The following is a 22987-nucleotide window of genomic DNA, read 5'->3' on the forward strand; positions in this document are numbered from 1 at the left end:
AATTTTTCCGTAGATGCATCTACGGAAGTACCTTTGTTTCAAAACATTGGGTGCTTCCGTAAATGCATCTACGGAATGCCCCAACGTTCATCTCTTTCGTAGATGGATATACGGAAACAACTGAAACTCAGAAACGCAACAACGACGTCTGAGTCAATCCAACCACCACAAAACCTATTTTTGGTGGCTTGATCACCTGTTTAAGACGTCAAACAAACCCTACAATGTCTCTAAACACTATTGCTAAACCTATCAATTCATTTCTACACCTAAATATCACATTCCAATTCAATTTCATAACTACTCTAAATAAATTAAAAATTCGAAAAACTTACAGATTAAAGTTGATGTTGATGTTGTTAAACCTTGTTTGAATTTGATGTTGATAAGAAATTTGAAGTAGAACTTGAAAGAGATTTGAAGTTGAGAGAGTATGAGGAGAGTTTGTGTTTGTGTTTGAGTTTGAAATGAAGAGAATGAGGGAGAGGAAAGGTCTGGCGCGAGTTATAACACCAAACATTTCCGTAGATCCACTTACGGAAGACTTCCGTAGATGCATCTACGGAACAGAACAACGTTAAAACAAAAAAAAAGATGCTTCTGGAGATGCATCTACGGAAGCACGAGGACAAAATAAACAATTCGGTGGTGCGTAAGAGAGCAATGGGATTGGGTTGAGTGAGAAATTCTCTTTCTTTTTTATTTTATTTTGAAATATTTAAACACCATCGGTATGTAGTGTCTTTCTTTTATATTTTCATTATGTAACTTTTTTCTCATCTCAATTATAAAATTATTTTTATTATTTAAATAAATATAATTAATAAAATGAATGAAATAGTTTAACTAATATATATTAATTAAGTTTAATTAGTATAAAGTATTAGTAATTTTTAATTCAATCTTAATGATTTATTAACTAAGTTTTTTTATCACATTTATTAACTAAGTTAAATAAGTGTAAATTGTAATTTTATAGTTCAATTTATAAATTACAATTTTTTTAAAATATAAATAAATAAATTTTACTATCATCTTAAAAAAATAATTAAAATCTAAATAAAACAACTAAAATGAGACAAAAATATTTGAAGCATATTTCATTAATTAAACAATATGATTAACAAATATAATTCATCTTACATCGAAATTTATAAGAGTTATTTATTTATTTTTTTGGTTACAAATAGGAAGTGAGTTATTCATTTATTAATTAGAGTTTGGAAATTTTGTTGTCATATATTAAAGATAAGTTTTGACGGTAAATCTTACTAACTTTTTATAAAATTAATTTGATATATAATTAATTACTGTTAACTATATTTTCATTAATATTTTTACACTGTCAACCAATCACCACCCATGTATCCAATTAAATCATTTTTTTATTTAAAAAAACTTAATAACATGGCATATTTATAATTTTCTATTGAATGACAGTGTAAAATTATTTTAAACTGTCAGTGCACTACCTTTTAACTCTTTAATATTTTCTGTTTAATAAAGTGACTACTAGTACTGTATTATTTTTAAAAAATAAAATTAAAAAATAATAACGGTAAAGGGTTTGAGTGGAGCGGGAATAGAAATTCAAAGTTTGCGATCTCTGATTCTTCTCTCTCCCTCATCATCATTCAACGACATTCACATTTTCAAATCCCTCTCTCTCTCTCTCTCTCTGAGCTCCACTTTCTTCCGATTCAACAATGGGTTCGGTGGAGAAGTACCACGTGATTGAGCTAGTCGGCGAGGGCTCATTCGGCAAAGTCTACAAAGGAAGACTCAAGCACACTGGACAGGTTACTCCTCTCCCTAAAACCAACCATTTCTACTTTCTTCCATTTTCTAACTTCTCATTTTCAATCCTTTTCGTTCTAGACTGTTGCCATGAAGTTCATAATGAAACACGGTAAAACTGAAAAGGATATTCACAATCTGAGGCAAGAAATCGAGGTAATTCGTTAACTCATTCATAAATTTTGTTTTCGTTTTAACTAATACTCTTTGATTCTTCGGTTTCTCGTCGCTATCAACTCATACGTGTTAACAAATTTTGTGTGATTTGTTATTGGAAGCTTCGATTCCCATTCGGTTGCAATAGTTAGGGTTTCTGTTATTGTATGTAGGCTGAATGTGAAAACAAGTATTTTGTCACGGAAGTCAAAAGCAGTGAGTTATAGTTATGGTCGTTAGGATGGGAGTGTGGAGTTAAGAATCTACTGCTAAATTAATTGTTCTTAAATCTCTGTTGCTATGTTTATATTGAGTTAATTAATCAGTAAATAAATTCATTATTTACTGTTTCCTTAAAAAGGTAAAAATCGAAATCATTATTAATGTTGAGTTCATAGATCTGGTCTGCCATTATTGTTTTTCCTGAATAGTGATTTCCATATACTTCAATAACAGAAAATAATTTCACATGTTGAACTAGTATTGGTAATGTCAAATGTGTTTTTTTGGAAACTTTGGGGAAATAAGAGACAAACAATTGATCATGAGAGTAGAATTTGTTCTAAATGATTTTATTGAAGATCTATTTTTTCGTAGAGCCCTCACTCACTCATATATATAGTTGATCCCACCTAGCAGGATTTAGCTTTTGTTGTTGTTTCTACAAGTGTTGTCACATATCGACCGTGGCGGACATCGGCCGCAGTTTTTTGGCTCTCTGCCATTGATAACACTGGTTTCTACTAATTACTTATAAATGGTTGTAGTAACTGTTGACATTTGATATTCATGAATTTTGCAGATATTAAGGAAGTTGAAGCATGAAAATATTATTCAAATGCTTGATTCTTTTGAAAGCCCACAAGAGTTTTGTGTTGTCACAGAATTCGCTCAAGTAAACCATCTATATTTTCTGCCATTTTTCGGCTTATTGTTTGAGTGATTTTGGATTTATAGTACTCTAAATCAATGAAAGTTACCACCACTTATCCATTAATCGTTGATTTAAGTCTGCACAACCAGTTGATAGCGGAGCAAGGAAGTTTGAGTCATGAGACATGCTGATGATAGTTTATAATTTATCAGGGTGAGCTTTTTGAGATTCTCGAAGATGACAAATGCCTTCCCGAAGAACAAGTTCAAGCAATTGCAAAGCAATTGGTATTTTTTATTCCAAATGATTTGTCCTAACAAAATTTAGGGGAAGAATTACAAGGATAAGTGTCTTATCTTTTTGGTTTGGATTATGCAGGTAAGAGCCTTGCATTATTTGCACTCCAACCGGATCATCCATCGTGATATGAAGCCCCAAAATATCCTCATTGGTTCTGGATCTATTGTCAAGGTTGATTTAACTCTTTGTTCACATGAAGATACATGCACCAAACATTTCTTTTTGCCTGTTGCAGTAGAAATTTGTCATACTCTGTCGTTATTGTTACAATTTATATTACACACCGAGTTAAGACTTATTTGCATTGAATAATCTAACATAATTTTCCTGTAAACACACTTCCTCCGTGGGGGGGATTGCATACATGTTTTGCTCATCTTTTTAAGTGAAATTATATTTGTCTTCAAAGGCTCTCTAAGAAGGTTAAACCAGGATGTTTGTTTCAAGTATCCTGACCACATTTTCAGGAATATATGTGTAGGAAATGTGTATTCCCATGTTTAAACAAAGCTTAAAAAATGCATTCCTGAGTATGAAGTAACTACCACTTTCCTATGGTTTTGTTCTCAAGGAAGAGGTTGAGAAAAAAGAATCCCATGGGGAATGAAATTTGTGTACCAACCTCTATTGCCCCACTCTTGCAAATAATTCTGAGTAATGTTGAAAGTGTTATCCTAACACTTTTCTGAAAAGTACCTGGGAATAAGAATCTCATCATTGTTTACGCGAAAAAAGTTATTGGAATGAATGGTGGTATTGAATATAATATACATCCCCTGGTCGTTGAAATACCCCCTAAAATACAAGTTTTTTTTTATCACTAAGTTAATTCAAATACTCATCATATTAATTTTTAATCATATTCACTAACGGTATGGTTTTCATTTCTAGTTTTCTTTAAGTACAGTTAATTATGCTCTAATTTATATATATTTTCTGAATTTCCAATAGCTTTGTGATTTTGGGTTTGCACGTGCGATGTCTACAAACACAGTTGTTTTGCGATCTATAAAAGGTTGGGCTCATCGGAACACAATTTGTTGGCTTTTAATCTCAATTGTAGTAATGTAGCCTGTGTGTAGCTTGTATTCTGAGGAACGGAATTTTTTTTATGCTTTTCAGGCACTCCATTATACATGGCTCCAGAACTTGTCCGGGAACAACCTTACAACCACACAGTAGATTTATGGTCTCTTGGTGTTATATTGTATGTTGAATATCTCTATTTATTTTTATCTGCATCTAATAACACATTTACTGGTATTCAGTTATGCATTCGTGGATGGTAGTTGTCAATGTAAATAAGGCCTAGTGTCTTGATATTAGATGCCTTTACATGATTTAAGCTGGTCATTCACTTTCTCATATACCAAATAAACCCAAATTTTTATTTATGTTACTTTCTATTTGTAATTGTATTATCCTTATTCTTTCTAATCATTACCTATTAGTTATGTAGCAAATGTTGTATGGCTTTTGCACTCTCATTGTTCTTTGTTAATCACATGAGTTTAAACCTGTTTTTTATGCCCATAACAGGTATGAGTTATTTGTAGGCCAACCTCCATTTTACACAAATTCTGTTTATGCTCTCATCAGACACATTGTTAAGGTACATTTTTCAATCGGACAAGGTTTGTTATACAATCACTTATGTTATTATACTGAAAGATGTACTGATCACTAATTGACTGATCTAGGATCCGGTTAAATATCCCGATAGCATGACTCCAAACTTCAAAAGCTTTTTGAGGGGTTTACTTAACAAGGTTGTTCACTACTGCACATTTCCCTTTCATTTCTACCTTGTGAGATTTAACCACAATGAATTCATACACTTTAGTTTTTTAATTTATTCTAAACAGGCACCGGAAAGTCGACTAACTTGGCCTGCTCTTCTTGAACACCCATTTGTTAAAGAAACTAACGAAGAAATTGAGGAAAGGGTAGGTATACTAAACTTTATGCCAAACAATTCAGCATCGGGCAAGATGTTCATTGGAGTTGTAACACAGTTATTCTCAGTTAATTAATTTAGATTTTAGTAAAATATGGATCGAACTATTTCAGGAACTGCATGAGATAAGTGGTTCGCCAAAGGACAATGATACAACACAGAGGGTTGAAAGAAAAACCATTCAAACTTCAGCAGGTTCAGCAACTTTTAGTATTGCAGGACTATACTTCATACTCTACTATTATGCATCAATAAATTGTCTATTAGATGTCTCTACTTTTTTCCTCTTTCCCTCCATATAATAATCTACCTTTGTTACAGGAAAAAACAATCACAAAACAGGTTTGGCGGAGCATATTTCTTCACCCCTTCAGAATGAAGCTCAGTTAAATAGTCCTAACATGAACAAAACCAATTCTAAAGTGCTTGATGAGTCTTCTGGATTTTCAAATCAAAATGATGTAGCAGAGTCAGGTATTCTCGTCTTTCCTTTATTCCATGCTTGCTTATTTGTATGCAAATATTTCTTTGGTGTTGTAACTTGTTAGAAGACTTATAAGCTATAACCCTTTTTACATATTTCTGACTATTGGCTATATTCTTATAATAAATTCCAATTAAATTTAAAATTAGAAATATTTTTAACTATAACGTGGTTTTTCATTCTACTATTGAAAATCTATTGTAACATGAGTATTTACTGTTCTAAACATTTACTATAATTTAAATAATATGAGCTCATAATAGATTTAAATTTAAAAGGGTGTTATTTGTTTTGGTTTGTAATTATGGTTTGGTCTATCTTCCATGTTTGCTTATGTGAAGGGAGGTAGCATGTCAGCATGTATACTCCATTCCAAATGAAGGGATTGAAAACTATTGTTGACTCAGTGCTATCTACATTTACATTTTGTACAACATTGAGTCTTAAAGAACTAGTGACTACAAATTGTAAATTTCTCATTAGTTGCAGGAGTACACTGATACTAGGATGGGGATAAACAGTAATAGCGTAGTAAGTTATAAAATAAATGAAGATTATGTGTAGTATGATTACCTTTATGAAAAGCTGTAGGAAGTCATTATAAGGTTTAGGAATAACTTTGATACCATTTCATCAATCACATATCCCAAAATCTAGCTGTTGGGTGAAGATATTTAATTGGTTTTTATATTATGAGATATTTTGTACATACTCGTGCATGCCCCTAGCTTTTACTAATTCTAACGTGTCTGGACAAACTCATGTATTCTAACTTCTAAGACTCTTCTCAAGCCAGAGAATAGGTGTTGATCATTCTTAACTTGGTAATATAGTCACCTGGATTATGAGTGAGACTTTAAAAAAATTTAGCAGCGGCTTTCCATTCTTCATGAACAGGTAGAATGACTCAGTGCTGCATCTGTTTTTTAATGATATGACAATTAATCTCAGCTGTAAACCAGATGCTGCATCAAACAGAGCAACCCAGGCTAAACACAAAAGGCCAATATATATATATATATATATATATATATATATATATATATATATATATATATATATATATTCACACACATTATTAGTATATTCTTTATCTTACATAAACACCTGGATTGATGAGATTGTGAATGCTTCTGAGCAGGCTGCCAAAGACTGGACAAACTTGAAAGTAACTCTCGCACTGTCAAAGGTGCTAAACTAATTGGTCAAGACAATGAAGCATTTGGATTCGTTCTGCAACCCCTGAAAAGATGGTCAATGGGATCTCAAAATATTTGCAGGTATAGTTGTGCTGCAGACTTAAAAACTTTTTGATTTTGCATTTGAAGTCCTCATGAATTCCACTTAAAATTGAACTGGTTTTAATGTCTTCAGCTTAATCAGCATTATTTAATATTTTTATTTATTGAGATTTTGTTGATTATCTTATAGGGAACATTCTTTTGACTTCAACACCATAGGAAGTTTTTAGTTTTTGTCTCAAAATTATTTATCTCTGAAGTCTTTCTTTTATAATCTACAGTGGTCAAGATCTTCCTGCTTCAAACCAGTCATTAAGAATTCTCTCAAATCTAGTTGATGCCGGTGTCTTCAGTTCTACTGGACAAATAGACGAACTCATAAGTGAGCTTCTTTTGTTTACCAGATCTGTTGTGGCAATGAAGTCTGCTGAATTTTTTGACCTGTTAACTAAGGTACATCACTTGCACATTTGATCTATTGATTTCTTCCTTCAAGAATTGTATTCTTTTCCTCTTATTTATCTATGATGAATTCAAAATGCTTGGATCTTCATTTGACGTGTTAAAGCATCTCATAATCTTTAACAATGTCTTGAAATATATTTGGTTTATGATGTATGTTAAGAATTATGATTGAGCCTAACTCTACCTTACCAAACCGGCTTGTCGGGTGAGAATTGCTCTCACTTATAAGCACATATTCAGGCCGTATATTGTCCGATGTGTAAACGTTTGCCTCACGCAAGTGAAAACATCTGCTTATTGGTAATTTGAATCATCAAAGTGAGTGATGATCCCTCCTTAAAAGATATTCTCTTTTCTAAGATGACTGGCCCTTCGATGGAACACTCGATTAAAGGAGAAATGTGGTACAACTTGATTATCCCACATCACAAATAAGTTTCAGTTGTGTAACCTCTTCAAATCTATTTTTTGAAGCAACTTGAGTGGAATGAGTTCTCACATGATATTTTGCTTCAGCACTTGAACTTTTAACAATGTCCTTGTTACAAGCTAATCTCATTGAACAAGCAATACTGCGAAGGGGGTTCCTTATGAGTAGGGACCCTGAATGTTCAGCATGAGTATCAAATTATTGCAAATATGGTAGGGCCATCAATGCAAAAACAGAGATAGAGAGAGTAAAATAAACCTGTATAATACAATTGTAAGCAACACCTCAGATATAGAGATAGGTGAGATTACAAATGAACTTGTTGGACAGCCCACATTATATTAGCTTTGTTTTCTCTTAATACTTTTATTTACAACTTATGTGCATCTCATTTCATGCTCTTTGATTAATCATTTTTGCCTTATTTTTATGATGAATGTTTTTGTGAAATTAACTGGCAAACCTTTCCTCCCAAGATTAGCTAGTTAAACTTCAGGCATTTTGTTTTGTGCAGGGTTTCTCGATCGCCAAAATTTTGCTAGATATTGGTGGGAAATTCTGTTCAACCTCGTATTCAAATCACTGGATTGAATTGGTCGAAATCTATTCTCAGGTGATACTCTTACCATCATGTAAATTTGCAACTTGTTAGAAATTTATATTGAATGTGACAACGTATATCTAAACTTCATGGTTTAGTTTTTTCTGTACTCATATCTTCATAACCAATTCCTAGCATACCTTAAACATTAACTTGGGCAACTTATATAACAACAACAACTAAGCCTTATCCCACTGTTTGGCTACATGGATCAACTTTCGCCATAATGTTCTATCAAGGAGTCATTTATTAATCTTGTTAATTGTGAAAAAAACAGAGAGAAAATGTTATGAATGTGCTTGAGATACATTGCTCTCAGCATAAAGCTTTATTTATAATCATTTGTTACAACTTACTAGGGTAATACATAATTATGTGCAATTTACAAGGAATTAAACTAATACAGTTTACCAAGATACATAGAACCTAGTAAACAATGTATTAACTACTTGGAAAATGCAGAATTAATAGAAAATGCATAATTAATTATTTTAATTTCCAACACTCCCCCTCAAGCTGGTGAATAGGTATTCTCCATTCCCAGCTTGGACACAATTTTTTCAAAATTAGGGCAGCTCAATCCTTTGGTGAAGACATCCGCAAGTTGACCTTGTGAAGGAACATAAGGAGTGCAAATCAAACCGCAATCAAGCTTCTCTTTGATAAAATGTCTATCCACTTCAATATGTTTTGTTCGGTCATGTTGAACTGGATTGTGAGCTATACTAATTGCTGACTTATTATCACAAAAGAGTTTCATGGGTCCATCCCATTTAATCTTCAAATCCTCTAAAATAATCTTCAACCAAAGTAATTCACAAATACCTTGTGCCATAGCTCAAAACTCAGCTTCAGCACTGGATCGAGCCACAACATTCTGCTTTTTACTTCTCCAAGTTACAAGATTTCCTCCGAGAAATGTACAATACCCTGTAGTTGACCTCCGATCAGTAGCTGAACCCGCGTAATCAGCATCCGTATATGCCTCCAGAGTAGCACTCCCATTCCTTTTAAACAAAATCCCTTTTCCAGGAGTTCCCTTGAGATATTGTAAAATTCTATGAACTGCAAGTAAATGAACTTCCTTTGGATTGTGCATAAATTGACTAACTACACTTACAGCAAATGCGATATCTGGCCTAGTGTGGGAAAGGTAAATTAATCTTCCAACCAATCTTTGATACATTTCTTTATCTACTACCGCACCTTCTTCCACATTACCCAACTTATGGCTTGGATCGATAGGACTGCCCACGGGTTTGCAAGCAAGCTTACCTGTTTCCTTGAGCAGATCTATGATATACTTTTGTTGAGATATGAAAATACCCCTTTTTGAGTGAGCCACCTCTATTCCTAAAAAATACTTCAGCCTTCCAAGGGTTTTAATTTCAAACTCTTTTGCTAAATGTTGAGTCAAGACTTGTTGCTCTTTCCAATCATTTCCAGTCACAATAATGTCATCAACATATACCAACAACACTGTTACTCCCCCTGAAGTAGAGTGTTTAATAAACAGTGTATGATCTCCATTACTTTGTTTGTAGCCTAATGTTGTCATAGCCTTAGAAAACCTTCCAAACCAAGCCCGAGGTGACTGTTTCAATCCATATAATGCCTTTTGCAACTTACAAACAGAATTGGCAGCAACCTTTTTTGTATATCCTGGTGGGACCTCCATATAAATTTCTTCCTCAAGCTCTCCATGTAAGAATGCGTTTTTCACATCGAATTGTTGCAATTCCCACCCGTAATTGGCAGCAAGGGATAATACAACTCGAACCGTATTCATCTTTGCCACCGGGGCAAAAGTTTCCGAATAATCAATGCCATAGGTTTGTGTGAAACCTTTAGCAACCAGCCTTGCTTTGTACCTCTCAATTGTCCCATCAGCCCTGTATTTTACTGTATACACCCACTTGCATCCAACTGGTTTCTTGCCTTCCGGCAAAGTAACCAACTGCCATGTCTTATTCTTCTCTAATGCCTCCATTTCTGTATCCATAGCATGTTTCCAATTTTTATCAGATAATGCCTCAAAAATATTTTTGGGAATTTGGATGGTATTTAAGTTTGCAAGAAAGGTTTTATGGGTCTTAGAAATTTTTTGAAATGAAATATAATTTGAGATAGGATAGAGTGGCTTTTTTGTACATTCTCTAATGCCCTTTCTAATGGCAATTGGGAGGTCATGGTTATCTTTAATTTCTGAGCTTCCTATTTCAATATGTGGGGCTGGAATATCATGTAAAACAGAAAAATCAGAATCTATTACCTGTGTTAAAGGATTTGGATCGGTCTCTTGGACATTTGTTGATTCGGGAATGGCCTTTAATCTTCTTGTATACACTAAATTCTTTCCAAACTTGTCAATTTCAGCTCTGTTTTCAGCCAGCATGTCAGTTTCAGCCCTGTTTTCAGCCAGCATGTCGGTTTCAGCTCTGTTTTCAGCCAGCATGTCGGTTTCAGCTCTGTTTTCAGCTAGTGCTTCTTTCTCAAATTTGTTTTCATTCACTGCTTCATGAGAATTCACTGCTTCATGAGAATTCATTTCAAGATTAGGAAGAATAAGAGTTTCAAGAGAATTACCCTTATCTTCATTAAGAGGCTCCCCTTAAATTAAGGTTGAGTGAAGTAGGCTTCTCCTTCATGAAAGGTAACATCTCTAGACACAAATAATTTTTTTGATGGAGGGTGGTAACACTTATATCCTTTTTGAGTAGTAGAGTACCCAACAAAGACACATTTGAGAGCTCTTGGGTCAAGCTTTCCCCTACCTTGACTATGGATATGAACAAACGAGACACACCCAAAGACCCGTGGGACAAGATTATTAGTGGTTGAAATGTTTGGATAAAAGGACGAAAGAATATCCATAGGACTCCTTAATTCCAACACTCTAGAAGGTAGCCGATTAATTAGGTATGTTGCTGTAAGAACAGCTTCTCCCCAAAGATACTTTGGAACATTATTTTGGAACAACAATGCCCGAGTTTGGTCAAGAAGATGACCATTTTTTCTTTCAGCAATTCCATTTTGTTGTGGGGTTTTTACACAAGAGGATTCATGAATTATTCCTTCTTTTTCACAAAAAGGAATAATGACATGATTGAAGAACTCTTTTCCATTATCAGATCTGATTCTTTTGATATTTGTACCAAACTGATTTTTAATCATTGAGAAAAAAAGTGGAAGAGCGGTACTTACTTCAGATTTATTCTTAAGAAGGAACAACCAAGTTACTCGGGTACAATCATCAATGAAAGTAACGAACCATCTAGCCCCAGACACACTTGGAGTAGCAGATGGCCCCCAAACATCAGTATGGACAAGATGAAAAGGAATTGTGCATCTTTTATTATTCAAAGGAAAAGGTACACGCTTGTGTTTTGCAATTTCACATACTTCACAATGAAAAGTCTCATTTTTCACTTTAGAAAACAAAGAAGGAAACATAAATTTGATAACTCCAAAAGAGGGGTGTCCTAATCGACAATGGAAAAACATTATTTTCTCTTTGCTTGTGAGATGTGACTCTGACATTAGCGAGCAAGACAAGTGATTCTTTGTGGTAACAAGCTGATTTGGTTCTTCAAGATAGTAAAGGCCATTCCCTTCTCTAGCATGTCCAATCGTCCTCCCCGAATCCTTGTCCTGGAATACACAATGGTGGTTGTGAAAAATTACAATACAAGATAAATCTTTAGTAAGTTTTTGTATAGAGACTAGATTTGTGGATAATTTTGGAAGATGAAGGACATTTTTTAAGACAATGGAAGGAGTTATTTGGATGTCTCCAATACCAGCCACTGTTACTAGAGTACCATCAGCAGTGGAAATTTTCTTATTACTAGGACTAGGGTGATATGTCGAGAAGTACTTGGATGAAGGTGTCATATGGTCCGTGGCTCCTGAATCTAAGATCCAAAGGGAAGTAGAGAGTATATTTGAGGCATTAAACCCGAATGAAATTGGAAGCATACCTGAATACGCCAGAGTACAAGTACCTTTTGGTTTATCCAAGCTATTAAGGAAAGCCTTCATTTTTTCAATCTCTTCTTGGTTAAGGCTGTTTAATCCAGAATTATTTGAAGATTCTGCCTAGTTTTCTTCAATTTTTTCAGCAACATAAGCCCTATTATTTTTTCGAGATACACCTCCGGGAACGCCTCCTCTTTGTCCTTCTTCACGACTAGGAGGCTTTCCATGCAACTTCCAACACTTCTCACGAGTATGTCGCGGCTTATTACAGTAAGTACACCACAATTCGCCCTTCTTTTCCACCTTTGCTTGTCCACCACCTTTAGGATTTTCAACTATCATGGCTGAACTTTCAGTAGATGGAGTATCTAGCATTAAGTTTCTTCTACTCTCCTCACTTCTTACGATTGCAACAACTTCATTTAAGGAAGGAACTTGAGGCTTTCCTAGAATCTGAATTCTTACCTGATCAAATTCAGAATTTAATCCCACAAGAAAGTCATAGACTCTATCTTGTTCAATAAATTCCTTAAGAACTGCTGAGTCTGCTGCACAGTGAGTTTTTATCACTCTATAGTGATCCAATTCCATCCAAAGAGACTTCAATTGGTTGGCATATTCTGTGACCGATTTATTTCCTTGCTTAGCAGCAACTGTTTTCACCTTCACATCATAAACTTGGGCAGCATCTTTGGCCTTCGAATAAGTTTGCTCTATTGCATCCCAAATATCTTTTGCAGTGCTAAGAAACATGCAAGTATCACTAATCTCCGGAATCATTGAGTTCCATAGCCATGCCATAATCATCGAGTCTTCCTCATCCCATGCAGTAAAAGTTGGATCTCCCTCTGCAGGACCAGTACCAATTAAGTGACTGATTTTACCTTTTCCTTTTAACACAGTACGGATAAGTTGGGCCCACTTCAAATAATTTTTCCCATTTAATCGATAAGAAGGCTGGATGCTCTGTAATTCTCCAGATTGGTTATTCTGGACTTGAGAACTTCCTCCCTGAGCAAATGGATTTACAATCTCCTCCTCCATAGTATTTTAGTGCAATAAAATGTACAAACAACGGCTGGACAGACAGCTACCGGAAAGAAGAAATAGTGTTTAACTGACAGACCTTGACAGCAAGAGTTGCCCAGTCAAGATTTAAGGGTTTGACAGCATAAAAATGCCCAGTCAGATTTTCTAAAGAAGGATTAGCAGAAGCAGAGTCTCCTAGATTAGGAGCTCTGATACCATGTGAAAAAAACAGAGAGAAAATGTTATGAATGTGCTTGAGATACATTGCTCTCAGCATAAAGCTTTATTTATAATCATTTGTTACAACTTACTAGGGTAATACATAATTATGTGCAATTTACAAGGAATTAAACTAATACAGTTTACCAAGATACATAGAACCTAGTAAACAATGTATTAACTACTTGGAAAATGCAGAATTAATAGAAAATGCATAATTAATTATTTTAATTTCCAACATTAATTGTGCAAATCTCACATGTTTGCAGCACTCATTTGTTAATGTGTAATTGCAGGTTGTAACTTCTATAAATGATGCATCTGGAAGAGTTCTGTATGAATCTAGTGCCTGCATTACAGTCATGTTGTCTAAGGTTGCTCAGGTGCTTAGATCATCTCAAATTTCAAGCTCAGAGACACCGACCAAAACAGCTAACAGAATTATAGAGCATGCGAAAACATCTGGTTTAATTGACCATTTGTGCTCGTGCTTAGCGACTTCAGGTTCAGGTCTTATTGCAGGCTCTTCCAATATGCTACGGGCTGCTTCTGAAGCATGCAGGGCTGCCTGGTCTTTGATTAATGCTCTGGATGTCCTTTTTGTGAGAAAAAGTGCCATTTTGTTTCCCATTAGTGCATTGCAGAGTCATTTTTCGCAGAGGACGGAAATTATGGAACACAAACAAGATCCCTTGTTTGATGAAGAATCAACAAAAATGGTTGATGTAATGACAAGAGCATTCCTGAGATCAAAAGCTGTTCAGGTTGCTGTGTACTATTGTTTTCACCAACGGATTGAGTCTGCAACGATTTGTTGTCTTCAGGTACTTCTGTGCGCTTGCCCTTGTTTTAGGGATTCCAATTATGACATCGAGACTCGAGTTGCATGTTTTATATTGGCTGCATAAAGTAGATCTTTCCAACATTTTTCATTGTTTCTCTAATAATGTTTTAGTACTTAATTGTTATTGGTACAAAGGTTCTAGTTACAAAATATATTTGAAAGTAATTCTAATTTTTTATTACATAATTCTTATTCCTTTTCAGCTTTTGTCAAGGTGCTGCCTCCATAGTGGAATTGTTCCATCCGCTCTTTGTGGTCTGCCCAGTTCCCTTCCTCTAACTACTGTTGTAAGTGGTGGTGGTGATGGAACTATTGTTTCAGAGATTTTCTCAGTTTTGTCAATATGCAGTTCCTCTCTCAACAAAGATGCACCCGGTGTAGAACCAAGTAACACTAAATGCAAATTTGCAAATCCTTCTGCTCTGATTCGTCATTCATGTACCATTCTCACAATAATTGCACAATGTTTGAAGTCAACTGGAAGAAATTCTGCAATTTTTATGCTCACCACCTCACCAAAGAAGCAGCTTGCCCGACTCTCAGTTCTTTCTCATCACGTTTCTTATGATGACAAAACAAAAGCCTCTTTCCAACTTCAAAGTGCATCAGCCATGTTGGCTCTGGCATCCATTCTTTCACTCGAATCTGGGACTTCGGTTGAGTCTTCGATATCTGAAGTTGCTATGCCCTTAATTCCCCGAACTTCTACACTAAGTGACCATCTTAAATCTTCATCAGGAAATGAAAATGAACTGGACCATGGAAATTTTAATGGGAAGCTCCCAAATTGGCTAGGGGTAAAAGATGGGTGTGTTGGTCTTTTAGATTCCAAACTCAAGTTGGGAGGACCATTAGCTGTTCAGCAGTTGTGTGCAAGTGGTATACCTCTTCTTCTTATTGGCTTATTAAGCAATGCGTTTTTAAATGCTTCTCAAAGAAACGAGTGCCTAAATGATAAAGTTGGATTGTCTCCTATCGGTGTTGTGTGCACAGTTTCATCATTATGTCATTGTCTCTCTGGTGGCGCTTTAATTTTTCGTCAGATTTTGATTAGGAATGAACATGTTAAGCTCATATCCAACTTAATATGTGATGTTCATCTTAAGTTGATAAAATGCTGGACCGGACCTGGTGGAGGGAGAGCAGGAGTTCGAGATCTAATAAATGCAGTCATAGATCTCTTAGCATTTCCTTTTGTTGCTCTTCAAAATGCACCGGGATTGCCATCAGCCACTGCTTCTGTTAGCAGTGGGTTTCTTCTTAACGTTGGTTCCCCTGGTCAGAGAGTATGCATGGAAGACAAGGATACAGTTAAGGCAATAGAAGAAGACATGGGAAAATACATTAAGATCCTTATGGAGGTACACTCCTCTTTCAACTCTCCTGTCCTTGGTAATTTATTTGGATTATTGGAAGTGGCTTCAAACAAATACTGTTTTTTCATGGGATACCAATATACCACTGCCCACTGCATGTTATTAGTGTTTGTTGTTGTTAAAATGTGTGGATTGGGCCTAACTCAACCCTACAAAACCGGTTTGTAAGGTGAGGATTGCCCCCACTTATAAGAACATGTTCATGCCATATATTATCCGATGTGGGACTCTAAACAGTTATTAAGCAGCAGCTGATGTTAGGTTACTTTTTTTGAAAGATCAAAGCTAGTGCACTATTTATTATTTAATGCGCCAATTACTAGTTTCTGTTATGGTAATTTTAGTTTTATTATTATTTTGTATGTTGTTTTCAGCTATAGAAATTTATACTTGATTCAGCAGCCTGCTATTTATCTTTTACTTTCACTTGGCCATTTGTTGAAATGGTATCTTATAACATCCGTGCCCCTAAGCAATTACCTTGAAGTTTTCAGGTTGGTGTGCCTAGTCTTATCCTTCGATGCCTAGACCATATGGAATTGAATGATATCGGTAGGCCTGTGGCCTTTCTTGCTAAAATGGTGTGCCAGCGACCTTTAGCTGTCCAACTTGTGAGTAAAGGTCTTTTGGATCCTAATAGGATGAAAAGGTTGTTTGACCTTTCGGGACCAAAAGAGATTATGCTGGATGCTCTTATGATCATTTCTGATCTTTCTCGTATGGACAAGGTTAGTGTTGACTCTTCACCAAATGGTTTCGTTATATAAATCCTAAGTTCATCAGTTATTCCCTTTATTTTTTCTATTCAGTTTAGAGACATAAAGGTAGTGGATACACATTAAAGAAAAGAGATAGATTTGTGGACGTGTTGCAGAACATCTGACCCCATTTAGTGGGATAAGACTTGGTTGTTGTTGCAGAACATAATACTCTCTCTGTTCCTTTTTAATTGTCATGTTTTAGAAGTTTTTTGGTTTTATTTACTTTTTGTTTTCAAACTTTGAAATAGTATTATTAAATATTGTTATGTCAAAGTTACATCTAACTATTTATCGTCGAGAGATAAATAGGTAGAATGTGATAATTAAATGTGAAGAGTATTACAAGAAATAGGCAAATAATTATAAAAAAACAACAAAATGTATTTCTTTTAAAGGAAGGAAAGTAGTACAGTTTTGTTGAGATGTGTTCAATACATATTTGATAATCCTCATTTTGGTATTTCTCGTGTTTGTGTCACTATCAACTTAATTCCCAAAGGATATATTGTTAAATAGTTGAGAATAATAAACTGGAATTACACATTGGGGATGTACAAAGCAATGTATATTCTAGAGAGAATCTCTCAAAAAGGAAAAATAAGAAACTAAGGAAACCGTATCAACTATACTATAATAAAAATAGAGAGAATAATTCTAATTATGACTATAACTAACGCTCACTGTCAAGTTGGAGAACATAGTATATACACCTTAAGCATCCAACTTGTTATGTAAAAAACAATCTGTCCGAGGTTCCCCGTAGAGATTTGGTGAAGGTATTAGAGAATTGATTATTAAAGCTCACTGATAACTTGATAGTGAGGGGAATGGATCTTAGGAATTGATTAAATCATGAATAAATATGATTAGAACAAAAAGTTATTTGAGTTTTTTAAGTGGTCATGTGATCCGAAAGTACCTTTAAATCATAACCGTCTGTATATGGTTGTGGACCAGATTTACTCTCTCACCCTCTCATACTAAAACTCATCTTACTTGATACATCTATTTATTGTTGAAATATCTTATTAGTTATTATTTTTGATAGCATTTGGTTCTCTATTTTTTATTTCAACTTCTTATCTCACTCCTTGATTTAAGAAGTTGACTTTGTGTACTCTCTCCTATTAAAAGAAGGATTCTTTTATATTAGAATAAGACATCTCATAAGTTCGTATAATGTTTTCTATTTATATATAGCCTCAATGGTCTCATTTTATCCTTATAGATGAATATGTTTATTGTTTTAAGCCTTAGCTTAAGGAATTTTTTTCTTGTAATGTCAAAATGTCCATTTGAAGAAACACTCTTTTATGGTTTCTGGCACACAATGCATAGTAGCATAGTTTGGGTTATTTTTTATTTGGACCAGTATAGTTGTTTCACATGCATTTGCTTTTTGGATGTTCCATAATGATAGTTTGCAAAATGATTATTATTTTCTGTTTCCTGGTGTTCAGGGATTCTATGAATACATTAAAGGTGCTTCTGTTTTGGAGTTCTTAAAAAGTTTTCTTTCACATGAGGATCCAAATGTGCGTGCGAAAGCTTGCAGTGCTCTTGGAAACATGTGCCGTCACAGTGCCTTTTTTTACAGTTCTCTTGTAAGTATAATAATGAAGAATATAGAAACAATGTATTTTGTATGATCAAACTATTAAAGCAAATTTGTGGACTTGTTTTTATAATTTTTCTTATGTTGTCCTTCTCATTTTTTGCCTATCATGACATCCTTGAATACTAGATATAGACAATTTTGTAACTTGAATCTATAATATAGCCGATACCTAAAAGGGAAAATAAGTTTTCCTTTTTCAATGAGTGAACACATTTTCATTACTCAGAAAAATTCTGAAACTGAATCAAATATGGAAAACAAAAATCTGACATTTAACTTTTACTGCTATCATATTTTGAATTCACTTATAATACATTTGGAATTTGCAGGCAAGATATCAAATCGTTAGTATCCTTATTGACCGATGCTCTGATCCAGACAAACGGACAAGGAAGTTTGCTTGTTTTGCTGTAAGTTTTAGCTTCCACTTCTAAACCCAAAACTTATGCTGTATGATAGCATATGTTATGTCCTGTTGGCATACTTAAGGTGTTGGATGAGTTTGTCAATTTACATAGATGTATGGATAATTTGTCCTCCCTGTTTTTAGGACATATACCATCACGCTTATGCTTTTCCGTATCGTGTATGTGCTATAATTATAATTTTTCTTATGTCTTTTATCTGATGTCCCATACCCGAGTTTAGATTGGAAATGCGGCTTACCACAATGATGTGTTGTATGAAGAGCTGAGGAGGTCGATTCCTCATCTGGCAAATTTGTTGGAAAAGGCAGAGGAGGACAAGACCAAGGCAAATGCAGCAGGTGCACTTAGCAATCTGGTTCGCAATTCTGACAGACTTTGTGAAGACATTGTGTCTAAAGGAGCGGTTCAGGTACGTGCATCAGTTTTCACTTTGAATTAATTTTCTTTTATTCTATTTATACAGTGAAATGCAACTTCATCAGTCTTCACTTCTAAATAAGTTACTCCCTCTGCTTCAAAATGATTATCGTTTTAGCAAACAAAATTTGTTTTAAACTGACCATCATTTTCACTTTTTAATATAGAAATGATTACAATTTTTCTAATTGTACCATTTAATTATTATTCTTTACACTAGTTCCAACATATTAATAAAGTAAATATAGTAAAAGTGTAATGTCTTATGACAATATTATTACACTCCTTAATCTGTGTGTGAAAAACGTATTTGAAGCGAAGGGAGTAACACTTAACTGTTTTTCACGGGAATCAATAAATTTAGTCGAATTCGCAGATATTTACTTAAATATTTTTAGTTTCTTTTAGAATGTAAGATGATTGCATAAATTTTCTTTTTCGAACTTATGCTAATTCACTTTAAATTTTTATTAAATTGTTATCATAAAAAGTTTTATAGTTTTAAAATGAAAAAAACTTGTGTATCAAAGAGAAAATTGTGATTACACGGTTCAAATGATAAAATTGTTCTTTAAATAATTTCTTCAATTTAAACTTTTTGAATTCCATGTCACATTTTAATTTGAAGTTTGCAGTTACTCTACTATGACCCATTCTATCCTATAAGAAAATAAGCTTTTAAAGTTAACTGCTTGCTGATGTGAATATTGTGAATCCATCTCTACCAGTAACTAGCCAGCCAACACCTGAACAAAAAGTGTAAGAAGAAATAGCAGATGCTAGTTGAACATAATAACCAATGGCATGATCAAGTAGTTGCGGTAGCTAAAGTTTAATAGTTAGATAGTTAGAATATATTGGTTGCAGTAGCAATGAAGCGCATTTGCAAATTTTATCCTGTTTTCTCTTGAGGATGAAAGATGATAAGAAGTTATCAGTTTCATACTACTGGCTATTTTTGTAAGCAATTTGATGTAAATCTTTGATGACCTTCCCTTTGCAGTCTCTCCTGAAGTTAATTTCCGATTATGCGGCATCAGCACTAAACCCAAGCAGAAATGATTCAACAAACGAGTCTCCTTTAAAGATTGCTCTCTTTTCCCTTGCAAAGATGTGTGCCCATCCACTCTGCAGACAGTTCATCCGTTCATCACCTTTGTTCCCTGTAATTGGAAGACTTCAGCAGTCTCCAGAATCGTCCATTGCCAAATATGTATCAGTGATCATTAACAAAGTTGCTGAACCTTGATGTTCGAAGTCTCAATGATGGTTGTACTGCTATTTTGATTGACTTCCACTGAAGTCATTCTGTTCACCCTTGAATATTTGTAAGTAGACTGTAAAATTGCACATATACCTAGACTTAAAGTACAATAGCAACACCGACCCTATGGAGAAAGGACGACACAAGAAATACAACGCACACCGCAAACTAATAGCCAATGCAAAATTTTGTGCACATTCCACAAACAAATAACCAAAGCAAAATTTCATGCTTAACTCCCACTAACTGCTCTGACATCAGAGAAGATTTGTCCATTGATTAACTTTGCAGTCAAAGCTTCTGTATTTGAGCCATAACCACAATAATAACTTACCAAATTCCATAAAATATTCATGATTAAAAACTTTATGCTGGTGTTAGTTTTTCGTCTTATGAATTCGACTCCAACACAAGTTCCTAAATTGGCAGACTTGATCAACTGTTGTATTGGACATGACATTTTGAAACTTCAACCACCCTAATATTTATAGAATGTCAAACCTTGTTGAAAATTGAAATTTTATAGAATAAATGTTGAACAACCTGATTAGTACATCACTCAATTGTACACAAATTTCTATTTGGCAAAAATAATGTATTCACCAAATTGTCTCTTTTGCAAGTAAATGTAAACAATTTCCTCACTGATAATAATTTTAAGGGTATCAATTTATTCCAAATTATATGTTTCTTTTAGTGAATATTTGCTATTTGAAATTAAGTTCTAACTCCACGCAATATTCCTAAATCACACAACTTTCTCTCCAAAGACTTTTAAAAGAGATTCACTTTTGAGATAGAATTCATCACCAAGGAAAACAACACCTATAATCACCGATATGACAATTCCTATAGGCTTAAACATGGAAACAAAGACAGGTTCTGTCTAGTGCAAACACCAAGTAGCCACACCAACTTGAAATGCAGAGCCAAACACTCCAGAGTATAAAACTAATAGCAACCTTAACTTGGGTTCCAAGCTCCAAGCATTGATTTCTCTATCCATAACCAAACATGTCACAACAGATAGAATGGCCACAAAGAAATAAGAGAAATGCTAAGAACACTCTCTCAAACACTCACTCTTTTATTGGTTGAAACATGTGTGGGTCTTATCACTTTATGTGGAACCTATTTCTAAAGTGAGAGACTCACACATGTTTCAACCAATAGAAAAGTGAGTGTTTTAGTGTTGAAAAGAGAGTGTTGCTAGCACTCCTTAAGAAACAATAAAAGAATACAACAATCAACCCTGTTGGATATTTCTTAAGAACAGAAGCATGTACTATTAAAAATGTTGAAGCCACCATGCAATCAGCTGTTATAAATGATCCTTCGATTATCCAACTAGTATCTTGCGAGAAAGCTAGCTGATGAGATAAGTTTGCAGGGGATGATGGTCCCTTCAGAAGTACAACACCCATTGTACAAAGTCACAATAAAAGCACCGACAATTGGTATTATTGTTCCGAATGATTGTGCTAGGCTGCTATAACTTTTTCAATCTAATTGTTCCATTCTAAAAAGAACGACAAGTATGAAGGTAAAACCAGGAACAAGATTGAGCATGCCAGTAGCAAATGTTGAAGAGCTATGGTAAATCCCATCATATCCAAAAGCCAGCGCCAAAAACCTGAATTTGTAGCATAATTCAATTACACGTCTTGAGCTTCATGAAAGATTCTTGATTTACTACAAGCAAGACACTTTGATCTAGTTTTAAATCAAACATGGTTAGTGCCAAATGATAGAAGCATAGTTGTCAAAATCGGGATTTCACTCAAGATCGTTGGGGCATGAAAAAAGCGTGGATGTAAGATCCTAAGTTGGATCGTAAGATCCCACAAAATCAACAAAATTATAAAAATAACTAAAAAAATAAACATTAACATAATTCCAAAATTCCAAAATTCCAAACATAACATAAACTAATTTAACATAATTCCAAAATTCCAAACAAACATAACATTTAACATAATTCCAAAATTCCAAATAAACACTAACATAATTAGAAAATTCCAAACAAACATAACATAAACTAATTTAACAAATCATTCAACACATCTTGAACAAGTCCTCCATGATCTTAATCTTCATCTCCTCAATCATCTTCATCTTTAAGGTTGTGAACCTCCAAATCATCTTGATTGCCAATTCCATTCTCTCCATCATTTTGATTGGCAACTTCCAAATCTCCTTCTTCAATTATGAAATCTAGAATATCATCATCTAATGAACCTTGATCATTGTCCATGACGATCCACTCATCATTCGATTCAATGTCATCAGTGTTATATTCTATCATCTTTCTTGTTTTCTTCTTCTTTGCTAACTTTAAATTTGACATTACAAACACAACTTCATTCATTATTTTTTGTTTCAAGTGGATTCTTCTCTTTGTATGGACCATTTCAAAGGCACTCCAATTTCATTTCACATCGCGATGAGTTACAAGTTAAGTTATGGACTTGAATTGCAAACTTTTGTAGCTCGGGATGCTCGTCCCCATATGATTCCCACCATTGTGCTAGAGTTTTATTTTTAAGTGCCGCCAATGCTATTGGACTACCAAAAAACTTTGCCTTTCTCTTGAAATCTTTCAATTGGGCATCGATCTTACTTATTTCTTCTACATCTCCAATCATCTTTTCCATACAATCACATAACCCTCATTTCACTTCATAGTCAGCTTTAAAACTAGAGCTATAATGCAAATTTGGGTTGAGATAGTAACCCGCAACTTGCAAA

At 34.4% G+C, this 22987-nt stretch overlaps 1 protein-coding gene and 1 pseudogene across 2 annotated transcripts; one reads left to right on the top strand and one right to left on the bottom strand.

The window, feature by feature from the left end:
• Window positions 1–1570: 1570 nt before the first annotated feature.
• LOC131595646 (serine/threonine-protein kinase TIO-like) lies at window positions 1571–20792 on the top strand. 2 transcript variants are annotated; one of them, XM_058868056.1, is made up of 22 exons: window positions 1571–1799; window positions 1879–1953; window positions 2756–2848; window positions 3040–3114; window positions 3206–3298; window positions 4079–4142; window positions 4250–4334; window positions 4667–4739; window positions 4828–4896; window positions 4993–5073; window positions 5198–5279; window positions 5406–5558; window positions 6710–6848; window positions 7091–7262; window positions 8219–8317; window positions 13828–14355; window positions 14579–15736; window positions 16246–16479; window positions 17973–18116; window positions 18460–18540; window positions 18779–18967; window positions 19979–20792. In XM_058868056.1, exons 1-22 carry the CDS (start codon window positions 1707–1709, stop codon window positions 20222–20224), a joined length of 4026 nt encoding a protein of 1341 aa, XP_058724039.1. In that variant the 5' UTR covers window positions 1571–1706; the 3' UTR covers window positions 20225–20792. The 2 variants fall into 2 exon arrangements, with proteins under 2 accessions (XP_058724039.1, XP_058724040.1); XM_058868057.1 differs by lacking the exon at window positions 19979–20792 and having other exon boundaries at window positions 18819–18956.
• A 195-nt stretch (window positions 20793–20987) lies between these two features.
• On the bottom strand, window positions 20988–22215 carry LOC131598155 (WAT1-related protein At5g40230-like; annotated as a pseudogene).
• Between the last annotated feature and the right edge of the window lie 772 nt (window positions 22216–22987).

Source organism: Vicia villosa, linkage group LG4 (genome assembly GCF_029867415.1).
Source record: "Vicia villosa cultivar HV-30 ecotype Madison, WI linkage group LG4, Vvil1.0, whole genome shotgun sequence".
NCBI classification, from domain to species: domain Eukaryota; kingdom Viridiplantae; phylum Streptophyta; class Magnoliopsida; order Fabales; family Fabaceae; genus Vicia; species Vicia villosa.

Bases quoted from the DNA above. Each gene is read 5' to 3' on its own strand.
- LOC131595646 (XM_058868056.1), top strand. From the start codon at position 1,707: ATGGGTTCGGTGGAGAAGTACCACGTGATTGAGCTAGTCGGCGAGGGC. The intron at 2,849-3,039 runs GTAAACCATCTA...ATAATTTATCAG, and splicing joins TTGTCACAGAATTCGCTCAA to GGTGAGCTTTTTGAGATTCT. The intron at 7,263-8,218 runs GTACATCACTTG...TGTTTTGTGCAG, and splicing joins TTTTTGACCTGTTAACTAAG to GGTTTCTCGATCGCCAAAAT.